This window comes from Ambystoma mexicanum, chromosome 6q, assembly GCF_040938575.1.
Source record: "Ambystoma mexicanum isolate Mex_15411 chromosome 6q, UKY_AmexF1_1, whole genome shotgun sequence".
NCBI classification, from domain to species: domain Eukaryota; kingdom Metazoa; phylum Chordata; class Amphibia; order Caudata; family Ambystomatidae; genus Ambystoma; species Ambystoma mexicanum.
In genome coordinates, this window is record NC_090937.1 from 1,645,939,810 (window position 1) to 1,645,961,086 (window position 21,277).

The 21,277-nt window shown below is 48.3% G+C and overlaps 2 protein-coding genes across 8 annotated transcripts in view; one reads left to right on the plus strand and one right to left on the minus strand.

Annotated features, from left to right (window-relative positions):
* Positions 1–15,999, minus strand: part of C6QH2orf81 (chromosome 6q C2orf81 homolog) — a 133,258-nt gene extending 117,259 nt beyond the window's left edge. Inside the window, exons 1-2 of one of the 3 annotated variants that reach the window (XM_069632447.1) lie at positions 15,832–15,883; positions 7,627–7,688 (exon numbers count right to left, since the gene is read on the minus strand). In XM_069632447.1, coding sequence (XP_069488548.1) covers positions 7,627–7,671 — 45 coding nt within the window. In that variant the 5' untranslated portion in view covers positions 7,672–7,688; positions 15,832–15,883. Of the gene's footprint in view, positions 1–7,626; positions 7,689–15,831; positions 15,892–15,953 lie in introns of those variants that run through there. The other 2 variants (XM_069632449.1, XM_069632448.1) reach the window with 2 other exon arrangements.
* WDR54 (WD repeat domain 54) overlaps positions 1–21,277 on the plus strand; it is a 266,084-nt gene that overhangs the window by 80,772 nt on the left and 164,035 nt on the right. For 2 of the 5 annotated variants that reach the window (XM_069632453.1, XM_069632454.1), the window contains exon 1: positions 16,454–16,576. The exons of 2 other annotated variants lie outside the window; for them this stretch is intronic. Coding sequence is in view for 1 of the 3 variants with exons in the window: in XM_069632452.1 (XP_069488553.1) it covers positions 16,175–16,177 (3 nt within the window). In the remaining 2 variants the exon portion in view is untranslated. Of the gene's footprint in view, positions 1–16,038; positions 16,178–16,453; positions 16,577–21,277 lie in introns of those variants that run through there. One more of the 5 variants, XM_069632452.1, reaches the window with a different exon arrangement.

Here is a 21,277-nt window from a genome sequence, read left to right on the forward strand (position 1 = left end):
CATGACCTCATTGAACATCACACTGGCACCATACCTAAAATTGTGTGAGATGATAAATGACTCTGTGAAAGAGAGGACTACTACTAACATACAAATTAAAGAGGCAAATATACAAACGGATTTGTCCCTGCGGAATTTGAATGTACGAATGGATAAAGAAGCTGAAAAATCCCACACATGGCAAAATCGCCTCACTGATCTGACAAGGAGAGATGCTAATGATAAGTCCTTATTGATGGAGGCGGTTCTGGAAGATTGCAAGTGGATGCGAAATTTATGCAAACAGAAAAAAGATGAGGTAAGCATGGTCGAAAATCCGTGTCGAGGGAAAGGCCCCATGAAATTGAGTCAAAATAAACCAAATCAACCCATGCAAACTGAGCTACCAAAGACCAAAGAGGTTATATTGATCTCTCCCGGTTGTAAGGGGGCGGGAAGTCGTGACTCAAAAATTCAATCAGAAAAATCCAATTTTGCTATCTTTAGTGGTGGGACATCCAAGGACCTGTCCTCAGAAAAGGGAAATGAGCAGAAGAAAAAACCAAACGAAAATGGCAAAAAAACAAAAAATGAAGGCTTAAAACGGAAGATAAATGGTTCCAGGGCATTCTTAAGGAATCTAAGAACGCCCCCAAGAAGAGAAAACCTCCAACAGGCAAAGGAGCCGAGGAGAGAACTGGCAATGGGAGACACAAACATTTCAGAGGACATGAATGCAAAGGATGTGGGAGGGGGGAAAAACCCTCCTCCCTCCTTGGAGGATAATGGAGATGAGTCAGACCAACGAGAAGATCTAAGTGACCTGATTGACATTATGGAAGAAAATAGGGAGGACGAAGAGTGGCAAAGCATCAGCCCATCAGAATGGAAAACTATGGACAAATGGGAGATGGTGGAGAGGAGCCCTAATCCCTCTGATCACAAGAAACCCCAACGAGATATCCTGCCGAAAACCTTAAAGGAGACAAAAAGCGGATCCGACTCATCGGAAAGGGAGGAAGTCAATGAGGCTGATGACAATCCTGCTAACTTCAAAACCTTAGAACAAAAAAGACAGGAGCTAGCTACCAAAGAAAGGAGGGTACGATTTCAACTTGAAAGCTTTCATCTAAAACAGGATGATAAAAACAGAATAAAGAAACAAAGAAGATCAACAAAGGAATAAAAGCGTCCGTCCCTCCTTCGAGGAAAGCCCCATCAAAAGAATACTATTTGAAATTAGAGACGACACTCAATGGACCAAGAAGGGCTTTGCTCAATAGGAGCTATGTAGTCTCGCTTTGTAACCAAACATCAGCTCTACGCAGGATATCTACTGAGGACAATAAAGTTGTGGAATTCCCAAGAGAACAGAGAATGGACCAAGTTATATTGCATCTTAATTCAAATGACATCAAGCAGAAATTTCTGAAGGCTACTGATATCCTAAGAAAAAAGGGCTTTCGTCTGACGGAATTAGAGGATGACATTAAGCCTGATAGTATTGATATATCACCAAAGGACAGAAGACGTGCTAATAATGAGGTCTCATCCTGCATGGAAAAAGAATCTATGGGAAAAAAGAGAGAAAAAAATGGTCAAGAAAAAGAGGAAAAGAAGAGGAAGACTCCAAAAGAAAACGAAAAAGAAGGAAATAAAAACCCCGAAAACCATTCATACAGCACCAAAGAAAATGTTGAAAAACTAAAATCTTTGAGGTTTACGGTAGATAATTCACAAAACACAAGGAAGGGTAAAATAAATGAAAACAAACCTGAAAATAAACCAAATGATTGGCCCCCCATGGCAAATGATCGCAACTCAAAAAAAAACCAATAGAATAAGGAAGTTGGAAATGGATCCGTTCGCTGTGCCTCATGGAATAGCAGAGGATTTTATCATCTGTTCTCGACGGAAAGCTCTTTCTTGACCAAATATGATCTCATTTGCATCGAAGAATCATGGCTGTGTGAACCTCCAATATGTGAAGCGTATGAAGTCTACTTCAATCCGGCAAAAAAGGGACTGAAAGGCCGACCGTTTGCAGGCCTCTTGGTATTAAAAAAAATCGATAGACACTTACAAATACTCAAGCATGAAGCTCCAAACCCTTACGTTCAAATATTGAAAATAGCCTCTACAACAGAAAATCAGGAGGAGATGTCCAACTTGCTATTGATTAATACATACTGGAGGGAAAATATGCCAAACCCAGGGTCATACTTAAAATCTATCACAAATGCCATTGACAAGTCCATGACGGAGGAAGATCAGCTCATATTGCTGAATGGTGATTTAAACATCAAGCTCCTAGACAAAGGAGGCGAAATTAAAGAGATTGAAAATCTTACAGGAAAAGAAAGCCAATGGATGAAGGAAATGGGCATACGGGATATGATGATGTTAAACAGCCAAACAAATGGCGACCTCATGGGGGGCCGACACTTGGCATAGTGGAAAATTGAGAGCATGCTTGGACTATTGTTTTGTGGGAAGAGATACGCTTGCCTGGATAAAATCATTTCGAGTCATCAAGCAAGCTAATAGTGACCACTCTCTTCTGGAAACTGAGCTTGCATGGGATTCAAGAGCTTTCTCAAAGGGAGGAAAAGTGATGGAAACAGAGATATCGTGGGGAAGATACAGGCTGCGACTTAAAGATCAGATTATACCAACACTGGCGAAAAATTTCCAGGAAGCCGTAGAAAAGGGCGAGGAGGTGGTCGATTATAAATGGCTGTTTAAAGCTTATGAGGTTAAGTACGACTCATCTGAACTGAAGCAGGTCAAAAGGAAACACGCCTTTAATTAATTTGTAGTCGCCAGACGAAAAAGATACAGAGCTGACCTCAGGCGTATAAAAAAGTCTCATAGCCTAGACAAATGCGAATTGGAAAGAAAATGCCGACAAACCTACAAGAATTGGCTGCAATCAACCAGATACCAAAGAACTCAAAGAGACGCGGAACAAATGATGGCAGCCTTAGCAACAAATAATACAAAAAGTACCTGGGATGTAATTAACAACAGAGATTCTAATCAATCGGCCATAGGTATCAACCAAGTCTCTGAGTAAATCTGGTTCGACCACTATACTGCCCTGTTCAAAGGGAAAAATGAGGAAAAAGTAGTTGATAAAAGAACAGGAAATGCTACCTGGTCATTGAACTTCGATAGAGAAGACATTCAAATACTGATCAAAAAATTAAGCTCTTCCAGGGCTGCCGGTCCAGACGGCGTCTCCAACAAAATGTTGAAAGAAAACATGGAAGGCTGGTCAGACCTAATTTATGCACTTTTCAAACAAGTAGCTAGAACAAAACAAATTCCAACTACGTGGACGGAGGCCTACATTGTGCCTATTTTTAAAAAAGGTGACCGCGGCAATCCTAGAAATTACAGGCCGATTGCGCTACTAGACTCCATTGGCAAGCTCTTCGCCTCCATCCTCTTACGGGATTTAAAGAACTGATCAGCTCAAGCCGGAATCTTGGACGAGAGACAAACTGCTTTCGTGAGTGGAGTGAGCACCTGCCGTAACCTGTTCCTGATCAATATATTAAAAGCAAAGGCCCTAAAAGGAAAAACAACGATCTACTTGGCCTTTATAGATCTCGAACAGGCGTTCGATGGAATAAATAGAGAACGGCTGTGGGCAAAACTGAGGAATTGGGGATGCCCTGTGGACCTATTGGAGGCAATCCAGGCACTGTATACCGATACCTCAATCCAGGTTCAAATTACTGCAAATGGAGCTCTATCAAGGAGGATCAAGACATCCCGAGGCATCAAGCAGGGATGTGCCCTCGCCCCTTTTCTCTTCATACTCTATATGGCTGATATGAAGTCTTCACAAGATCAGATCCGGGCCTACCCACCGAAGGTAAATGGCATTGAGATACCATGGATGCTATATGCGGATGACGCAGTGTTCATAGACCAGACGCTGATAGGTCTTCAGCGCAGGATTGAGGCTTTTAATGACTATCTTAAAGCCAATGACATGAAAGTAAATGCAAAAAAATCTATGATTTTGACTATGAAATCAAGCCGCGGAAAGAAACTAGCAGGGAAAATACAGACTTGGTCATTGGAAAAAGAAAAACTGGCAGTAGTCGATACTACGATCTACCTCGGGATAAGAATTAATAGGAACTGCAATGAGCAGGCCCATTATACCCTGATCAGAGAAAAACTAAAAAGTCTGGTTAACCAAGGGCTACTTCCCCATCGTAGATACGGGAAATTTTCTCTGTTGCCGATTACAACCTTCTATAAGCAAAAGGTAGTGGCCGTCATTACATATGGAGCCGAGGCCCTCATAGCCCTAAGATGGGAGGTCTGGAACCTATGCGAAGCCTATTTCTGGCGAAAGATCTTGCGCCTTCCAAATTCGCTAGCCTTGGAACTTATAAGATCGGAACTAAGACTGCAATCCATCACTTCAATCACGACGTGGAAATCACTATCGCTTTATAGAAAGTGTATTTTGGACAATCCACCCGTGCCATTCAGAATCCTAGCAAAGCCAGGGTTTTCCAGTAGTGATTCAATTCTCCAAGACTGGAAAATGAGATGTGAAGAAACTTTAAAATACCTGGCGATCTCTGAAGACACCCTGAAAAATAACCCAGATAAGGCTAAAAGAACAAATCGGGAAAAAGACTGGGAGGAAACACAGGAAAAGAAATTAACACGAGACCTATGTCATAATGTCATCTGGGAACGCAAAGCTCTGAATATATTACCTCCATATTTGATGAAATTTCCCTCACAGCACTACCGAGATCTGCTTATGCGCTGTAGATTTAACATCTGGCACTCGAGAGAAATAAGCTGGCGAAGAAGGCAAATTGACAAATCACTAGCATACTGTAGATTTTGCAGAAAGAAGGACCAACTGGAAACTATAAGGCATGTGATGCTAACTTGTCCGAACCTGATATTGAATCGCCTGATGTACATGGGAAATTATACGAGCCTGATCTCAGAGGAGAATGAAGAAGAGTATTGGGAAAGGCTCATCACAGCTGAGAAAGTGGGCCGTACTTTGGACGCATTGAAATTTGTTGAATCCTTAAAACTGGAGCAGGAGGAGGGGGAGTCTGAGGTGGACATCACCCAAACTGGAGATTCTGGCCTAGGGGCGATCATTTAGGGATTTTGAACTTGAACCTAATTTGGGGGGCCTCCACCTCTTTGAGGAGGGATTGTTAAAGGAATGTTAAAGGATTAACTTTGTTTAACCAATAAAACAAAAAAAACACAAAAAAATAGTGCTTCTGATTGGCCCATTATAAATCCAGAACTACAACTTAACTGAACGCAAAGAAAAATGAGGACCAATCATCTCGAAATAACTGGAGTGTACTGAAAAAAGCAAACAGCTGCTAATAACAATCAAGGTGGAACATTAATAATGAGATCCTAAGTGGGGAGGATGGTACCCACTGCTCCAGCAGATGCCTGCATCCCAGGCAGGAGGATGGAACCCACCGCTCCAGCAGATGCCCGCGTCCCAGGCAGGAGGATGGAACCCACCGCTCCAGCAGATGCCTGCGTCCCGGGCAGGAGGATGGAACCCACCGCTCAATCAGGAGGATGGAACCCACCGCTCCAACAGATGCCCGCGTCCCAGGCAGGAGGATGTAGCCCACCGCTCCAGCAGATGCCTGCATCCCGGGCAGGAGGATGAAACCCACCGCTCCGGCAGATGCCCGCGTCCCGGGCAGGAGGATGGAACCCACCGCTCCGGCAGAGGCTCACGTCCTGGGCAGGAGGATGGAACCCACCGCTCCGGAAGATTCTCGCGACCCCGGCAGGCAGATGGAACCCATCGCTCCGGCAGATCGTCGTGTCCTGGGCAGAAGGATGGAACCCACCGCTCCGGCAGATGCCCGTGTCCCAGGCAGGAGGATGGAACCCACCGCTCCGGCAGATTGTCGTGTCCCGTGCAGGAGGATGGAACCCACCGCTCCGGCAGAGGCTTGCGTCCTGGGCAGGAGGATGGAACCCACCGCTCCAGCAGATGCCCGCGTCCCAGGCAGGAGGATGGAACCCACCGCTCCAGCAGATGCCTGCGTCCTGGGCAGGAGGATGAAACCCACCGCTCCAGCAGATGCCCGCGTCACGGGCAGGAGGATGGAACCCACCGCTCCGGCAGATTGTCGTGTCCTGGGCAGGAGGATGGGACCCACCACTCTGGCAGAGGCTCGCGCCCTGTGCAGGAGGATCGGACCCACCACTCCGGCAGAGGCTCGCGCCCCAGGCAGGAGGATGGAACCCACCGCTCCGGCAGATGCCTGCGTCCCAGGCATGAGGATGGAACCCATCGCTCAATCAGGAGGATGGAACCCACCGCTCTGGCAGATGCCTGCGTCCCAGGCAGGAGAATGGAACCCACCGCTCCGGCAGATGCCGCGTCCCAGGAAGGGGGAAGGAACCCACCACTCCAGCAGAAGCCTGCGTCCCGGACAGGAGGAAGGAACCCACTGCTACAGCAGATGCCTGCGTGCCAGGCAAGTGTTCGAACTTCACGACCACCAAGGCTTAATGTGCATGAACCTTCTTGCAACCCAAAACACCTGCGCACATTGCCATTTCATAGACTATGAATCCTCCACAATCAGACACTTAGAGATGAAATGACAGAGAGTGACTAGATCAGCCTGAAAATGAGAATATTTTGTGACCAAGGTAGTGGTGATAAGTGTTGAAGAAAATGCTGTTGGGCCAGAAATCAGGGTGATATCTCCAAATGTCGCCATCAAGTACAATAATAAATATACCAAGTTCTGATTGTATGAAACTTTGTTTGCTGATGCTATAGGTGAAACATTGCAATTGTATTGAGGCCGTAGGAAGCCAGAGGTGCCATGGCATTAATTGATTGATTGATAGATATTTTATTTCTATCGCGCTCGTACACAAGTTTCAGAGCACGACAAGGCAAGGGAGGGGAACAGGGGAGAACAAAACAGCGATCTTACTGGGCCCAGTGACACTGAGAACGCGCAAGTGCATGGGAGAGGGGGGGGGAAGTGCATGGAAGGGGGGGAGAAGTGGAAAGTGCGAAGCAGAGGAGAAACAGATAAATAACAATAACTAAATAATAAAGGCAACAAACAGTGGTAACGCAGGCAGCAATTTGCAAGTGCTAGGTTTAAGGCAGCAGACAGGGTAGGTCTGATTAGTGTAGGAAGAAAAAAGGGGGGGCTGTATGGGTACAGAGACAGACCCCAGTGCAAGTGGTGGCCCAGAGGCAGTGCGGGAGGGTGGCAGGGTGAGCAGGTACCTGGCCCGAAGGACACAGGGTGGCCAGGTGCACAGTGCCAAGAGAGAACAGATCAGCAGGGGAGAGGGGGAGCGAAAGCAGAAGTAAATCATATGCTTATAGCATTACGTGCTAAATTAAAGTGTAGTTGCTCTCATCAGTTTCTACATTATCATTGTGAAAGGAAACAGAAACCAAGCACAGACATGCCAAATGGTTATGTGCCTCAGTGAGATGCCTCATGCCGGGGTAAAAGGCCATGGCATAAGACATCATTGAAGATACTGGCACACAGACCCATGCCAGCCACGATCTGTTGACCTGTCCCAGCCAGGGTTTCCGGCAACTTACTCTACCTCTATAAAGCAGCTCACCTGAGAAACATGCTCCCGTCGAGTAACACCTGGCGACTTACTCATGGGGGGCACCTATGTGACTGGGAGAGGGTGCAAGGAGCGCAGACATTATAAATCAAATGGCCTCGGGCATCATATCTACCGCCATACCCCCCCTCCTGAACCAAGGAACCATCCTCCGCTAAAAGAGCCCCCTCGGCCTCATGCCGTGATACATGGCCCCAGTGCACCCATTGACACTAGCTATTTCTGACTGGCCTCCAAGCCTCCATACCTGGCTTAAGTTCAACCACTGCCCTAACCCAGCCCAAGCCGGTTTCACGATCCTACATGTCTGTTCTTCTAGCTCAGCACCCATCATTGCCCGTCTGTCCATATCCCTGCCCCCACACATTTGTCCCCCACACATTTGTCTGACTGCCCCTTTGTCCCAAATTGTCATTCCCTCTCCTGCTGCCCCATGCCACTATCATAGCCTCCACTCCCCCTGTTCCGGTCTCTGCCTCAATGACAGGTCCGTGAAACCACTCGTTTACATGGGAATACCTCAATAGAGGCTCTACCAGTGGATCATTTGATGTGATGCCTCATGGCACCCATGGCAACTTCGAGCATCTGATCTCCTTGAGATGTTAAACTCAAGTCAGCTACTCTAACCAGTGGTCTGCAACCTTTGGTTAGCATCTCATGATGTTTTCTGACTACAATTACCATACACCCACGCCCCTTTAGTCAAAGGTGTGTGATCATAAAATCCACACCCTGAAACTTCTTGAGAGCCACAGGTCGCAGGCCCCTGCTCTAGACTTTACTTCTGGAGAGCCGCAGGCCCCTGCTCTAGACTTTACTTCTGGAGAGCCATAGGTCGCAGGCACCTGCTCTAGACTTTACTTCTGGAGAGCCAAAGGTTGCAGGCCCCTGCTCTAGACTTTACTTCTGGAGAGCCACAGGTCACAGGCCCCTGCGCTAGACTTTGTTCTTGTTGGTTGGATGTTGCATTGTAACACAACACCATTGAAATCTAATGCAGGTGACGTCACTAGGTCTGGAAAAGATCAGGGGCTAAGTTAATGTCGGGACTGTCGGGACTAGCTAGCATGTTGGTTGTAGCGCCTGAGCTTCTATCCGGGGCTACAACTGAAAGACCCGGGGCTATAGCCCTCTTAGCCCCCCCCAGCAACGCCAGGTGCACTTGAAACAGAAATCCTGAGTCAAATAGTATTCAGAGGCATGTTACTCCCCTGCAAGTAGAAATGAAAGAAAGACAAAACATCTGGAAAAATCGAGATTTGAAACGAGACATAGGCTGTAGGGGGTAGAGAACCATTCAGAAAGACCTCTCCTGCAGATCCCGCGGTTCTTTGTACTATTCCAAGACACACCAGCATAGCTTCCCTGGGAGGAGTTTGGATCCAGCCAGCTATTCTTCTCCCGAGGCTCAGCAGTTGCTCTTTAATATCCCTCCCATGCAAGGAACAGCATTCCTTGCAGAGCTTGCGATGACTCTTGTTGCTTTCCAGAATGCAATTCCCTGCCTTAATCGGGAGGCATCCAAAAATGAGAATGGCTGTTGTACCTAAAAGCATGACACAGACCCCTCCCTAATAGTATCCTGGGTAAGTAAGGATCAGGCACTGTTTAAAATGGCTCTTTTGGTTTGGCATCCCTGGTAGAGTCTGCAATGCTCAATACATGACTGGATCACACACGTGCCAGCTCTGCATATAGGTAGCTGGATCAATATGGCTTTGCTTTTCGTGCTGCTCTCAACAAATGAAACTTCCACAAAGTGCCCCTGCCACCATTGCGCTGCCGGCTCATGAGCCGCAGCTGTTATCTGAATACTGGATGGTGAGTGATAATATCCCATTATTTGATACCCTTACTATGGGGTGTTGTAGTCGTCACCATTGCGCTGCCTGCTGATGAGCGGCACCTGGTTTCTGGAGACTAGCTGGTGAGTGATAGTATCTCACTATGTGATGCCCTTACTCTGGAATGTTGTAGTCATCACCATTTCGCTGCCTGCTCCTGAGCCGTAGCGGTTTTCTGGAGACTAGATGGCGAGTGGTAGTATATCACTATTTCATGCCTTACTCTGGTGTGTTGTAGTCGTCAGCATTGCGCTGCTTACTGATAACCCGCGACTGGTTTCTGGAGGCTAGCTGGCGAGTGGTAGTATCTCACTATTTCATGCCCTTACTCTTGAACGTTGTAGTCGTCACCATTTTGCTGCCTGCTCATGAGCCGCAGCTGTAGTCGTCACCATTTCGCTACCTGCTCATGAGCTGCACCTGGTTTCTGGAGACTGGATGGGGAGTGATTGTATCTCACTATTTGATGCCCTTACTCTGGAGTGTTGCAGTCCTCACCATTTTTCTACTTACTGATAACCGGCAACTGGTTTCTGGAGACTAGCTGGCGAGTGGCAGTATCTCACTATTTCATGCCCTTACTCTTGAATGTTGTAGTCATCACCATTTTGCTGCCTGCTCCTGAGCTGCAGCTGTTTTCTGGAGACTAGCTGGCGAGTGATAGTATCTCAATATTGGATGCCCTTACTCTGGAATGTTGTAGTCGTCACCATTTCGCTGCCTGCTCATGAGCCGCACCTGGTTTCTGGAGACTCGATGGTGAGTGATAGTATCTCACTATTTGATGCCCAACTCTGGCGTGTTGTAGTCATCACCATTTCGCTGCCTACTCATGAGCCGCAGCTGTAGTTGTCACCATTTTGCTGCCTGCTCATGAGCCGCAGCTGAAGTCGTCACCATTTTGCTGCCTGCTCATGAGCTGCACCTGGTTTCTGGAGACTGGATGGGGAGTGATAGTATCTCACTATTTGATGCCCTTACTCTTGAATGTTGTAGTCGTCACCATTTCGCTGACTGCTCATGAGCCGCAGCTGTTTTCTGGAGACTGGATGGTGAGTGATAGTATCTCACTATTTGATGCCCTTACTCTTGAATGTTGTAGTCGTCACCATTTCGCTGCCTGCTCATGAGCCGCAGCTGTTTTCTGGAGAATGGATGGTGAGTGATAGTATCTCACTATTTGATGCCCTTACTCTGGAGTGTTGCAGTACCCAATTTTTTCCCTTGGCTTTTCCTTCTTGATTTTGTGAATATTGTTTGCGTTATGAGATGTTCACTTTGAACAGGATTTTGCGCATATCAAGTGAAGGAGCTTTAACACTTTAGTAAATGACACTCCTCTCCCTTTGCCACGTGGCCTATCCAGCCTGCATTTAGGGATGTCTTTAAGGGCAGCCAGGGGCAGCGGCTCCTACCCCAGGCTTCTCATTTGGAACCCCTGGATGTGTAAGGCATAGAGGCATGGCTCCCAAGTATTGAATGGATTACATCTGAAGCATGTGTCTCAAGTGTCCAGCTGTTATCCGGGTCTCCACATGCTCATGGATTAAGCCTCACTGCAGGGACTGAACACTTCAGATGTGCAAGTAATGAAGCGCTCCCTTCCCCGGGCGGCGCCCTTCTGCTGGCTCTTCCAGTCCCATGAATCACTCCCTTCCCCGGGCGGCGCCCTTCTGCTGGCTCTTCCAGTCCCATGAAGCGTTCCCTTCCCCGGGCGGCGGCCTTCTGCTGGCTCTTCCAGTCCCATGAAGCGCTCCCTTCCCCGGGCGGCGCCTTTCTGCTGGCTCTTCCAGTCCCATGAATCGCTCCCTTCCCCGGGCGGCGCCCTTGTGCTGGCTCTTGCAGTCCCATGAAGCTCTCCCTTCCCCGGGTGGCGCCCTTCTGCTGGCTCTTCCAGTCCCATGAATTGCTCCCTTCCCCGGGCGGCGCCCTTCTGCTGGCTCTTGCAGTCCCATGAAGCTCTCCCTTCCCCGGGCGGCGCCCTTCTGCCGCCTCTTGCAGTCCCATGAAGCGCACCCTTCCCCGGGCGGCGCCCTTCTGCCGCCTCTTCCAGTCCCATGAATCGCTCCCTTCTCCGGGCGGCGCCCTTCTGCCGCCTCTTCCAGTCCCATGAATCGCTCCCTTCCCCGGGCGGCGCCCTTCTGCTGTCTCTTTCAGTCCCATGAATCGCTCCCTTCCCCGGGCGGAGCCCTTCTGCTGGCTCTTCCAGTCCCATGAAGCGCTCCCTTCCCCGGGCGGCGCCCTTCTGCTGGCTCTTCCAGTCCCATGAATCGCTCCCTTCCCCGGGCGGCGCCCTTCTGCTGGCTCTTCCAGTCCCATGAAGCGCTCCCTTCCCCGGGCGGCGCCCTTCTGCTGGCTCTTCCAGTCCCATGAAGCGCTCCCTTCCCCGGGCGGCGCCCTTCTGCTGCCTCTTGCAGTCCCATGAAGCGCTCCCTTCCCCGGGCGGCGCCCTTCTGCTGCCTTTTCCAGTCCCATGAATCGCTCCCTTCCCCGGGCGGCGCCCTTCTGCTGGCTCTTCCAGTCCCATGAAGCGCTCCCTTCCCCGGGCGGCGCCCTTCTGCTGGCTCTTCCAGTCCCATGAAGCGCTCCCTTCCCCGGGCGGCGCCCTTCTGCTGGCTCTTCCAGTCCCATGAATCGCTCCCTTCCCCGGGCGGCGCCCTTCTGCTGGCTCTTCCAGTCCCATGAAGCGCTCCCTTCCCCGGGCGGCGCCCTTCTGCTGGCTCTTCCAGTCCCATGAATCGCTCCCTTCCCCGGGCGGCGCCCTTCTGCTGGCTCTTCCAGTCCCATGAAGCGCTCCCTTCCCCGGGCGGCGCCCTTCTGCTGGCTCTTCCAGTCCCATGAATCGCTCCCTTCCCCGGGCGGCGCCCTTCTGCTGGCTCTTCCAGTCCCATGAATCGCTCCCTTCCCCGGGCGGAGCCCTTCTGCTGGCTCTTCCAGTCCCATGAAGCGCTCCCTTACCCGGGCGGAGCCCTTCTGCTGGCTCTTCCAGTCCCATGAAGCGCTCCCTTACCCGGGCGGCGCCCTTCTGCTGGCTCTTCCAGTCCCATGAAGCGCTCCCTTCACCGGGCGGCGCCCTTCTGCTGGCTCTTCCAGTCCCATGAAGCGCTCCCTTCCCCGGGCAGCGCCCTTCTGCTGGCTCTTGCAGTCCCACGTCTGCCTCACTACTGCTGCCTTTACACGTGAAGCACGTGTCAAGCTCGAGTAGGGCACTGCTACGCTACTCCATTTCGTTTGGAATAAAAGCAGTCCACCAACAGCCGACCACACACAGAATCAGGAGGGATAACAGGACACCATATAAACACCGGATATTACTAGGCAGCATTCGTTGATGTGAGTAACTGAGGCTGCTCTTGGCATGTGGTCACGGCAAACGAACAGTTGAGGCCGAGTGACATACATCAATCATTTACAAAGCATTGCACGGCATTTCGAACTGCGCTTAGCAAATGATGGCAGCGCCTGCAGATAGCTGCAGCGTTCGTATTGAGCGTTTATCAGGCAGTTTACTGGGGGGGTTTAAGGCTGCACTTGTGTGCCATGGCTGCACGAAAGCATATGAGACTGCACCTTGCACATGGTGACAATACCATGCAGTGGAGGCATTAGATGGCAGGTATGAAGATTGTGGGGATGTAATTGAAATAGGATCTCTCTACTCTTGCTTGTTCCTCAGTCATAACCCATGCCTGGTTCTCTACTCAATCCCATGTCAGCCCATCTATTGAAGCTCAACTCTGTCCCTCTGTTCTCCCAAGACCGCTCTTACATCTACCTGTCCCCTCCCATACAGTTTCTCTATTTCAGTTCCTATCTGTCCCTGCCTCATCTCTCATCCGTCCAATACTGAGCCTGTGTGGCTTTGTCCCACCGTGAGTCTGACCTAGTCCAACTTCTGTCTGTCCCACTCTTGGAACATGCCGGCCCTGCTCTCCCTCTTGGCTGTACTCTACACCATCGCCTGTCAAGTCTGACCCCTATCCAAGCTTGCATCTTCCTCTCAATCCTTAGTCCTGTCTGCCAATCTATCGCAGCCCCTGCCTGCCACTCTCTCTCAGCATCTGTCTGCCCATCTACCCCAGCCACTGCCTTGCACACACTCTCAGCCCCTCTTTTTCAGCCCCTGCCTTCTGCTCTATGTCTGCTTCTGCCTGGCCATCTACCCTGCCACCACTCTCTCACTGCCCAGATATCCAAGCCCATGCCTTCCATACTCTCTCTGCTTCTCCCTGCCCAGCTGATCCAAAAACTGCTTTCTGCTCTATCTCAGCTTCTCCGTTCACATTTATCCTGGCGCCTGCCTTCCACTCAACCTCAGCACAAGTATTCCAGCTGCTGGCTGTCTAATGCCTGCAGTTATATCCCACCTTCTGCCTGTCCATCTGCCCTTCCCTATGATTGCCACTGTTACACACAATCCATGTCTATAGTGCTGTTCTAGACGGTGTCTACCCTTCAATTCCACCTCGTGTCTGTCTCTCATGCTCAGAAGCTGCCTGTCCCTCAATCCCAGTGCCTGCCTGATCCGGCCTCTGTCTCCCCTCTACCCAAGTTCCTGCTGTTGGCCTAAGTATACTCTCAACAGCCTCCTTACCCCCCCCCCACAACTTCCCTGGAGACTACATGCAGCTCCACCTAAACTTAAAATGTTTCTAGGACTGGAGTTAGAATAGTATATAATCCCCTCATACCACCCTAGAAAATTTAGGTGGAAAGCGGCATTATGGATTTACTCTTATTAGAGTGTGGCTAGGAGATGTCCCCAGGCAGTGAGTCCTCCATGGACACTAGTGTGTGTATTGAACCTCAGCACCTTCCTTCCTTCCTTTCCCAGCTCTTGCCTCCTTCTCGCTCAATCCCAGCTGCTGCCCTGCTCCCAGTCCCTCACCAACAATCCAGGACCCTCCTATCTAATGCCTGCACCCAGTCCCTCAGCAACACCCAGGACCCTCCTATCTAATGCCTGCTCTCAGTCCCTCACCAACAGCCAGGACCCTCCTATCTAATGCCTGCTCTCAGTCCCTCACCAACAGCCAGGACCCTCCCATCTAATGTCTGCTCCCAGTCCATCACCAACACCCAGGACCCGCCTATCTAATGCCTGCACCCAGTCCCTCAGCAACACCGAGGACCCTCCTATCTAATGCCTGCTCCCAGTGCCTCACCAACTATCCAGGACCCTACTATCTAATGCCTGCTCCTAGTCCCTCAGCAACACCCAGGACCCGCCTATCTAATGCCTGCACCCAGTCCCTCAGCAACACCCAGGACCCTCCTATCTAATGCCTGCACCCAGTCCCTCAGCAACACCCAGGACCCTTCTATCTTATGCCTGCTCTCAGTCCCTCACCAACACCCAGGACCCTCCTAATACCTGCTCTCTGTCCCTCACCAACACCCAGGACCTTCCTATCTAATACCTGCTCTCGGTCCCTCACCAACACCCAGGACCTTCCTATCTAATGCCTGCTCCCTGTCCCTCAGCAACACCCAGGACCCTCCTATCTTATGCCTGCTCTCAGTCCCTCACCAACACCCAGGACCCTCCTATCTAATCCCTGCTCCCAGTCCCTCAGCAACACCCAGGACCCTCCCATCTACTGCCTGCTCCCAGTCCCTCACCAACACCTAGGGCCCTCCTATCTACTGTCTGCTCCCAGTCCCTCACCAACACCCAGGACCCTCCTATCTAATGCCTGCACCCAGTCCCTCAACAACACCCAGGACCCTCCTATCTACTGCCTGCACCCAGTCCCTCACCAACACCCAGGACCCTCCTATCTACTGGCTGTACCCAGTCGCTCACCAACACCCAGGACCCTCCTATCTACTGGCTGCACCCAGTCCCTCACCAGCACCCAGGACCCTCCTATCTAATGCCTGCTCCCAGTCCCTCACCAACACCCAGGACCCTCCTATCTACTGCCTGCTCCCAGTCCCCTCACCAACACCCAGGACCCAGGACCCTCCTATCTACTGGCTGCACCCAGTCCCTCACCAACACCCAGGACCCAGGACCTTCCTGTCTAATGTCTGCACCCAGTCCCTCACCAACACCCAGGACCTTCCTGTCTAATGTCTGCACCCAGTCCCTCACCAACACCCAGGACCTTCCTGTCTAATGTCGGCACCCAGTCCCTCACCAACACCCAGGACTCTCCTATCTAATGCCTGCACCCAGTCCCTCACCAGGACCCTCCTATATAATGCCTGCTCCCAGTCCCTCAGCAACACCCAGGACTCTCCTATCTAATGCCTGCACCCATCTCGCCTGCCCCTGTCAGGCTGACCCCAGGCCGCCTGCCTTCCCCTGGCCCTCTCTGCCCTGCCCACTCGCCGGGGGTCTCACCAGTGGCTTCTGCGGTCAGTGCCTGCTCCAGACTCCCCTTCCCTGCCCCGATATCCCGGGATCTCCCTCCCTCCCTCAAGCCCACTCCTCCCCCCTAGTCCCCGCCCTCCCTAATGTTTCACCTGTTTCTTAGCAACCGTGCCACGCCGATGACGTCTCCTGCGTCGTCTCTATGACTGCAAAAGAAGCCGTGGGAGGGGGATGCGCGCCATGAACAAAGAAAAAGGACGAAAAGGCGGCGACTCTCCTCAACGGCTGAAGTTCAGCTTCACCGCCATCTTGGAGCGGAGTCTAAAGGCCTGGGCTCACCCAAAGCGGCGGAAACACTGCACAACCGGTAACAATGGTAAGAGATCTGACTATTTTATTGCGAACTACATATGAAGTGCTGTGTGATAGTCATTTTCTATTAGTTATATATTAATATATACAACACGTTTATAATACAACCCCTTTATTGCGCAATACGGTGTCCACATCCATTCAGCTATAATCTCAGCGCTCCTTTAGCAGATCATGCACATGTATGTGAGGCCTGGCCCCGGCGTCGCTCCGTGCCTCCTGTGCAGGGCAGCTTAAGATGGCCGCCGCGGTGCAGCCTCCCTCGACAGGGTCTAGACCTTGTCCGTCCTCTCTTTCTAGCTCCTGGGCTCTGTACACAGGAGCCTGGCTAAACTGACAGACACCCGCCGGGGGCAGCAGGGCCGGACACACCGGGGAGAGGACGGTGCAGCGGAGCCTGCCGGTAAAGCGGGAGCGGGGATGTTTAAAGGATTTCAAAGGGTGGAACGCGATCTCTAGGATATGAGATGAGTGGGGAAGGGGCGGGGCTTCACCCGAAAGATCAGGACATTCGTGGAGGTGAGCACCTGAAGTGATGTCACCCATGCGAGGGGTATGACGTCAGTGATCAGAAGGAGAAGGAGGTCGGGCCAGCATATCCAAAACCTTGAATGACATCACATCAGTGAGAGAAGTAGCCTCTGAGAGCACCTCTGGCCCAGTTCTGCCAGTCTACATGGGATATATATATATATATATATATATATATATATATATATATATAGGTGGTAGTTAAGGGGAAACCTATCATCCATAGGAAAAGCAAAGATTCTATGCCTATTAACTGTTGAACCGTAGCAATGATCAGCACAGCGTTTAGACATTCCCATATTAGGTAGGGTGACCGGATAAAAAAATAAAATAAAAAAAGGACATCCCATAGACATAGAAGAACTACAATAAAACTGTAGTCCTACTTCTATGTCACTGGCCTGATGGGCGGGGAGTGGGTGTGCTCACAGGCACATTCCTCTCATTGGGGGAGAGCGCTGGGGGGCAAAAGGGGGAGAAAATGGGGGCGTGAAAAGCATTCACGCCTCCATTTACGCGCAGGAAGAGTTGCGCCGGTACCCGATTTCGAAATTGGAACCTGGCAAAAACCTGGACCATAGCCAGCCTTCCAATCCACGGATGGCGTTTGGAAAATTAAAAAACTCCAGGGACATCAGGACGGAGGGTGATTTCCCCCAGACTGTCCCAGGAAAACCGGGATGTCTGCTCACTGTAATATTCGGTCTACCCCACCCCCCCAGGACTTGAACGTTTCATGCAAATCCGTTTTACGGTTCAAAAGATATAAAGGGTTGAAAAAAGGTGTTTTTTCACTTTTCCAATCATTTGAATGTCTCATTTTTGCTCACGGCTGGAATCCAAACTGCTGGGCGGATTTGCGCCAAAGTCAGGCACAAACTGCTTGGAGGAAATCCTTTGTGGGTATGTTATGTTTGTGCTTTCCCTCCTGCTTCATAGATCTGTGTCTATGAGCCCCTGACAGAATGTTGGTGTGGAATGTTATGGATGAACTGTATCTGGGTATTCCACAAAGTCAGTTGGGGCCTGAGTTTAGATGATGAGGAGGCCGGTGGATGTCTCTCCCTCCTTGTATACTTAATCTATTTACCTCATGTATACCTACCTCCTATGTCAACCTAATAAAGTCCTGATATACCTATGTGCAGTCTGACGGACTCATTGACCCAAGACAATAACTTAACAGTGTATGAAACAAATCCATAGTGTTTTTTTTTTTCATTAGGCTTAGTGCGTGGTGCCCCTGTACCCAAAAAGTTAGTCATATCTCCAAAGATGCATTGCTGGTGCCAAGCTTTTTCTTTTATGACAGAGTAGTTACAAAACATGTCCAGAAGATGTGCCAGCCTTGGCTATTAAAATATGAACATAGCCTGTACTCTCCGGAAAATGACTCCAAGACAGATATCAACACTACTAGAGCCACAAACCAGAAGTAACACCACAGACTTAATGTACGTCTCCACCTATTCCCATTGGATTTTAACTTTAAGGAAATTGATAATGGACCAATGGAAGATCATCACCAGATTTCAGGTAATGCAACATCTATTTCCTGAAGCTCCCACTATGCCACATAGATGCAGTAGCAGTCTACGCCATCTGGTTATTGCTGAATGCAATGATCTGGAGTGCAAACAGTTTTTGTCCCGAAGAAGAAGGGCACATTTCCCTGTGTGAGCTGTATGATTTGCAACTTGATTACCCTACATACATCAACCATGAAAAGGCCACACAATCCATTTATGACATTTTGTTACTTGTGACTCTCAGGGAGTGATTTATGGCAGCAAATACCCTTGTGGCAAATTTGATGTAGGCAAGACTGGCCGTAAAGCCAAAATGAGATGTAATGAGCATCACTCTTCCGTTTGTTTGAAAAATCTAAACTCCCCCTTAGCGAGACACTTCATAGAGAACATTTACAATACAGCACAACTTCAATTCTGCGTCTTTGAAGTTGTTTTCAAGCTTCAACAGGGTGGTCCATACAACAAGCTTTTGTCACAACGTGAAGCCTGTTGGATTTACTATTTTTACACAATCATTCCTAAGGGACTTAATCATCACAATGAGTTCCATCATTTTCTGTAAAAGGTACAATGAACTACCAATATTCCATAATTTTCCATTAAACTCAAGGGACTGTCAGAATTTGTCATGGTCCACTTGAGGCTTTCATGTATATGAGTAGTAAATGTTACATTTTTTACCTACGCACTTGCATTTACGCAGACGTCTGTGGGCATTACCCTGATTATACTCTACTGGGTAGATATTTGGCTTACCTCTTTTACAGGAGAATACAGAAATAGGTTTGTTATATGTTTTATGACTATAAATACATGTCTGCGATAAGTACACATATTGTTCCGTTCTCGATTGTCTAATGCCCATATAAGATGTGTACATGAAGGGCAAGTAGTGGTCTAGTCTCAAAGTAGAAATCATTGTTTGTGAGGAGGTATGCTAACGTTATGACGTAAAGCAGCACACGACCGGAAGAACGATGTTACAACGGCTGTTTATAAGTCGCAGTGCGCATGATACAATACAGAGTGCTTCTAAATCTATGAAGACTGTTGATTGATGTTGACTAGACAGTGTGCAGGAGAGAGAGGATAAGGGATTAAGTCGTTGATGTTTTACACCTTAGACTTGGACCTTTTGTGGTGTCCATGCTAGTGTTATTTTGATTAGTAATGATGTCTTATCTTTTTTCATCAGTTGATAAAACCAGTCGATCAAACATACTTTGTAAATATTATGGTTTTTGTTGTCCTCGGTTGACCTTTAGGGTTGAGATTGTTCAGATACTGATTTAAGGTGTCTTATTGACATAAATCCCTTATCTTTTCTTCCAGCTAGATTTTGCGAATGTTCATTATTAATTCAGACATTACACAGGTATTGTCAATATCAATGAATTCTTTTGGGAGGAGTAGCATAGAAGCTTTATGAATTTGAATTCCCTAAATATTAATTTTTTACTGTAATGTAAATATTAAAACATTTCTGGTTCTAGCCTAGAACACTTCCGATGAGGTCTGATGACCGAAATGCGCCAAGTGACAAGGCTAAAAGTCCATCTGTTGTTAGGACTCACTACAAATCTTTAGCACAATAGTCACAATGTGATTTTTAAAAAAAAACATTTTATTTACATTTTTTTAAAACTACTGTATGTAAGATTATGTCACACACTTGGATGCATTTAAATATGTCAACCATATTTTTGGTTTAACAGATTCACTTGATCATACAAGTAGTTTTCGAAGCCTTGAGTACTGTTTCAACCCTTATGTTTATCATCTTTAAGTATGTTCATTACTAAGTGTCAATTGTAGAATTATAATTTGAAATAGTTGAGCAACAATTGTCTCGCGGATAGTCCCACACACACACCTTTATGCTTGTTTCTTTTATGGATTCCGCCATTACCCGATTCCAGAATAAAGGTCTCTAATCATTTTTGGGAAATACCCTCAAATGATCTTGAGGTGTTTGGGGCAATAGAGTAAGGAGGCTGATGAAGTGGTATCTTTTTGGCTATAGGCTTATTTTCAAATAAAGGAAAGAACCTGCCTGTCTCTATTTCCATAGGGGTCTTCCCTACCTCAACATAGCCCATGTGCTCGTTAGGATGGAAGTCAAAAAACAAGATACCACCCTTTTCCAAACCAACTCCTCCATCCCTCCCACTAAGAAATAGACCAAAAAACGGTTCAGTGAAATTCTCCTTTTCCATTTCAAGGAGAGATAAAGCTAAATTAGGCTACAACTTAAAAAGAGGATTCATCAACCGTATTCCAAGACTGAACTTTAGTGAAAACAACCTCACATAACCAAACTAGAAGGCTGAATACTCCTATTACAACATACGTTTTTTCTCTCCTGATGAACCATAGCATAACCTATGGGGAAACGCATGTTGGGAGATGTAAATATAAGAGAGATGAAAGTATAATTTTTTTTTTTTTTTTTTTTTTTATTATTTGTATTTAATCAAAAGATTTTTACAAAGTTTGAGGTTTCTGTCTTTGTCTGTGAGCGTGGCGAAAATAAGAGAAGGAAGAAAATGAGAAAATGAGAACAGCTCTCTAAAAATGTGCCTTTGTCGGCCAGTTTATGGCTTCCAAGATTTTGTAGGATGCTATTTGCCATGATGTTTTGTCGCCTCCAATCAAACGAGACCAACATATTTCTTCGTCCTCTATGATGAAATCTGAGAAGGTTGCTTTTAAGTATCTTCTTCTTATATGTTGGTTTGAGGCACATTTTAGGAGCAAGTGGCGGATTGTTTCCTTTTCTTGTATCTCACAAAATCGACAACTGTTGTTCTCCGACTGGCCTCTAATTGACAAGATCTCATTTGTCTGCAAGACATTTAAACGGGCTCTCATCAGCATGTCTCTCCCTTTCCTGGATGGAAACTTCTTTATGTATTCCTGGAGTTCATTGAGTTTTTTCGTGATTGGCGGCAGGTGTAAGGTTAGTTTATTTTTTCCTGCTGTCTCCAGGGTGCTTATCCAGTCGAGTTCTTTGATTTTGGTAAAGGTTCTCTTTGGGTACT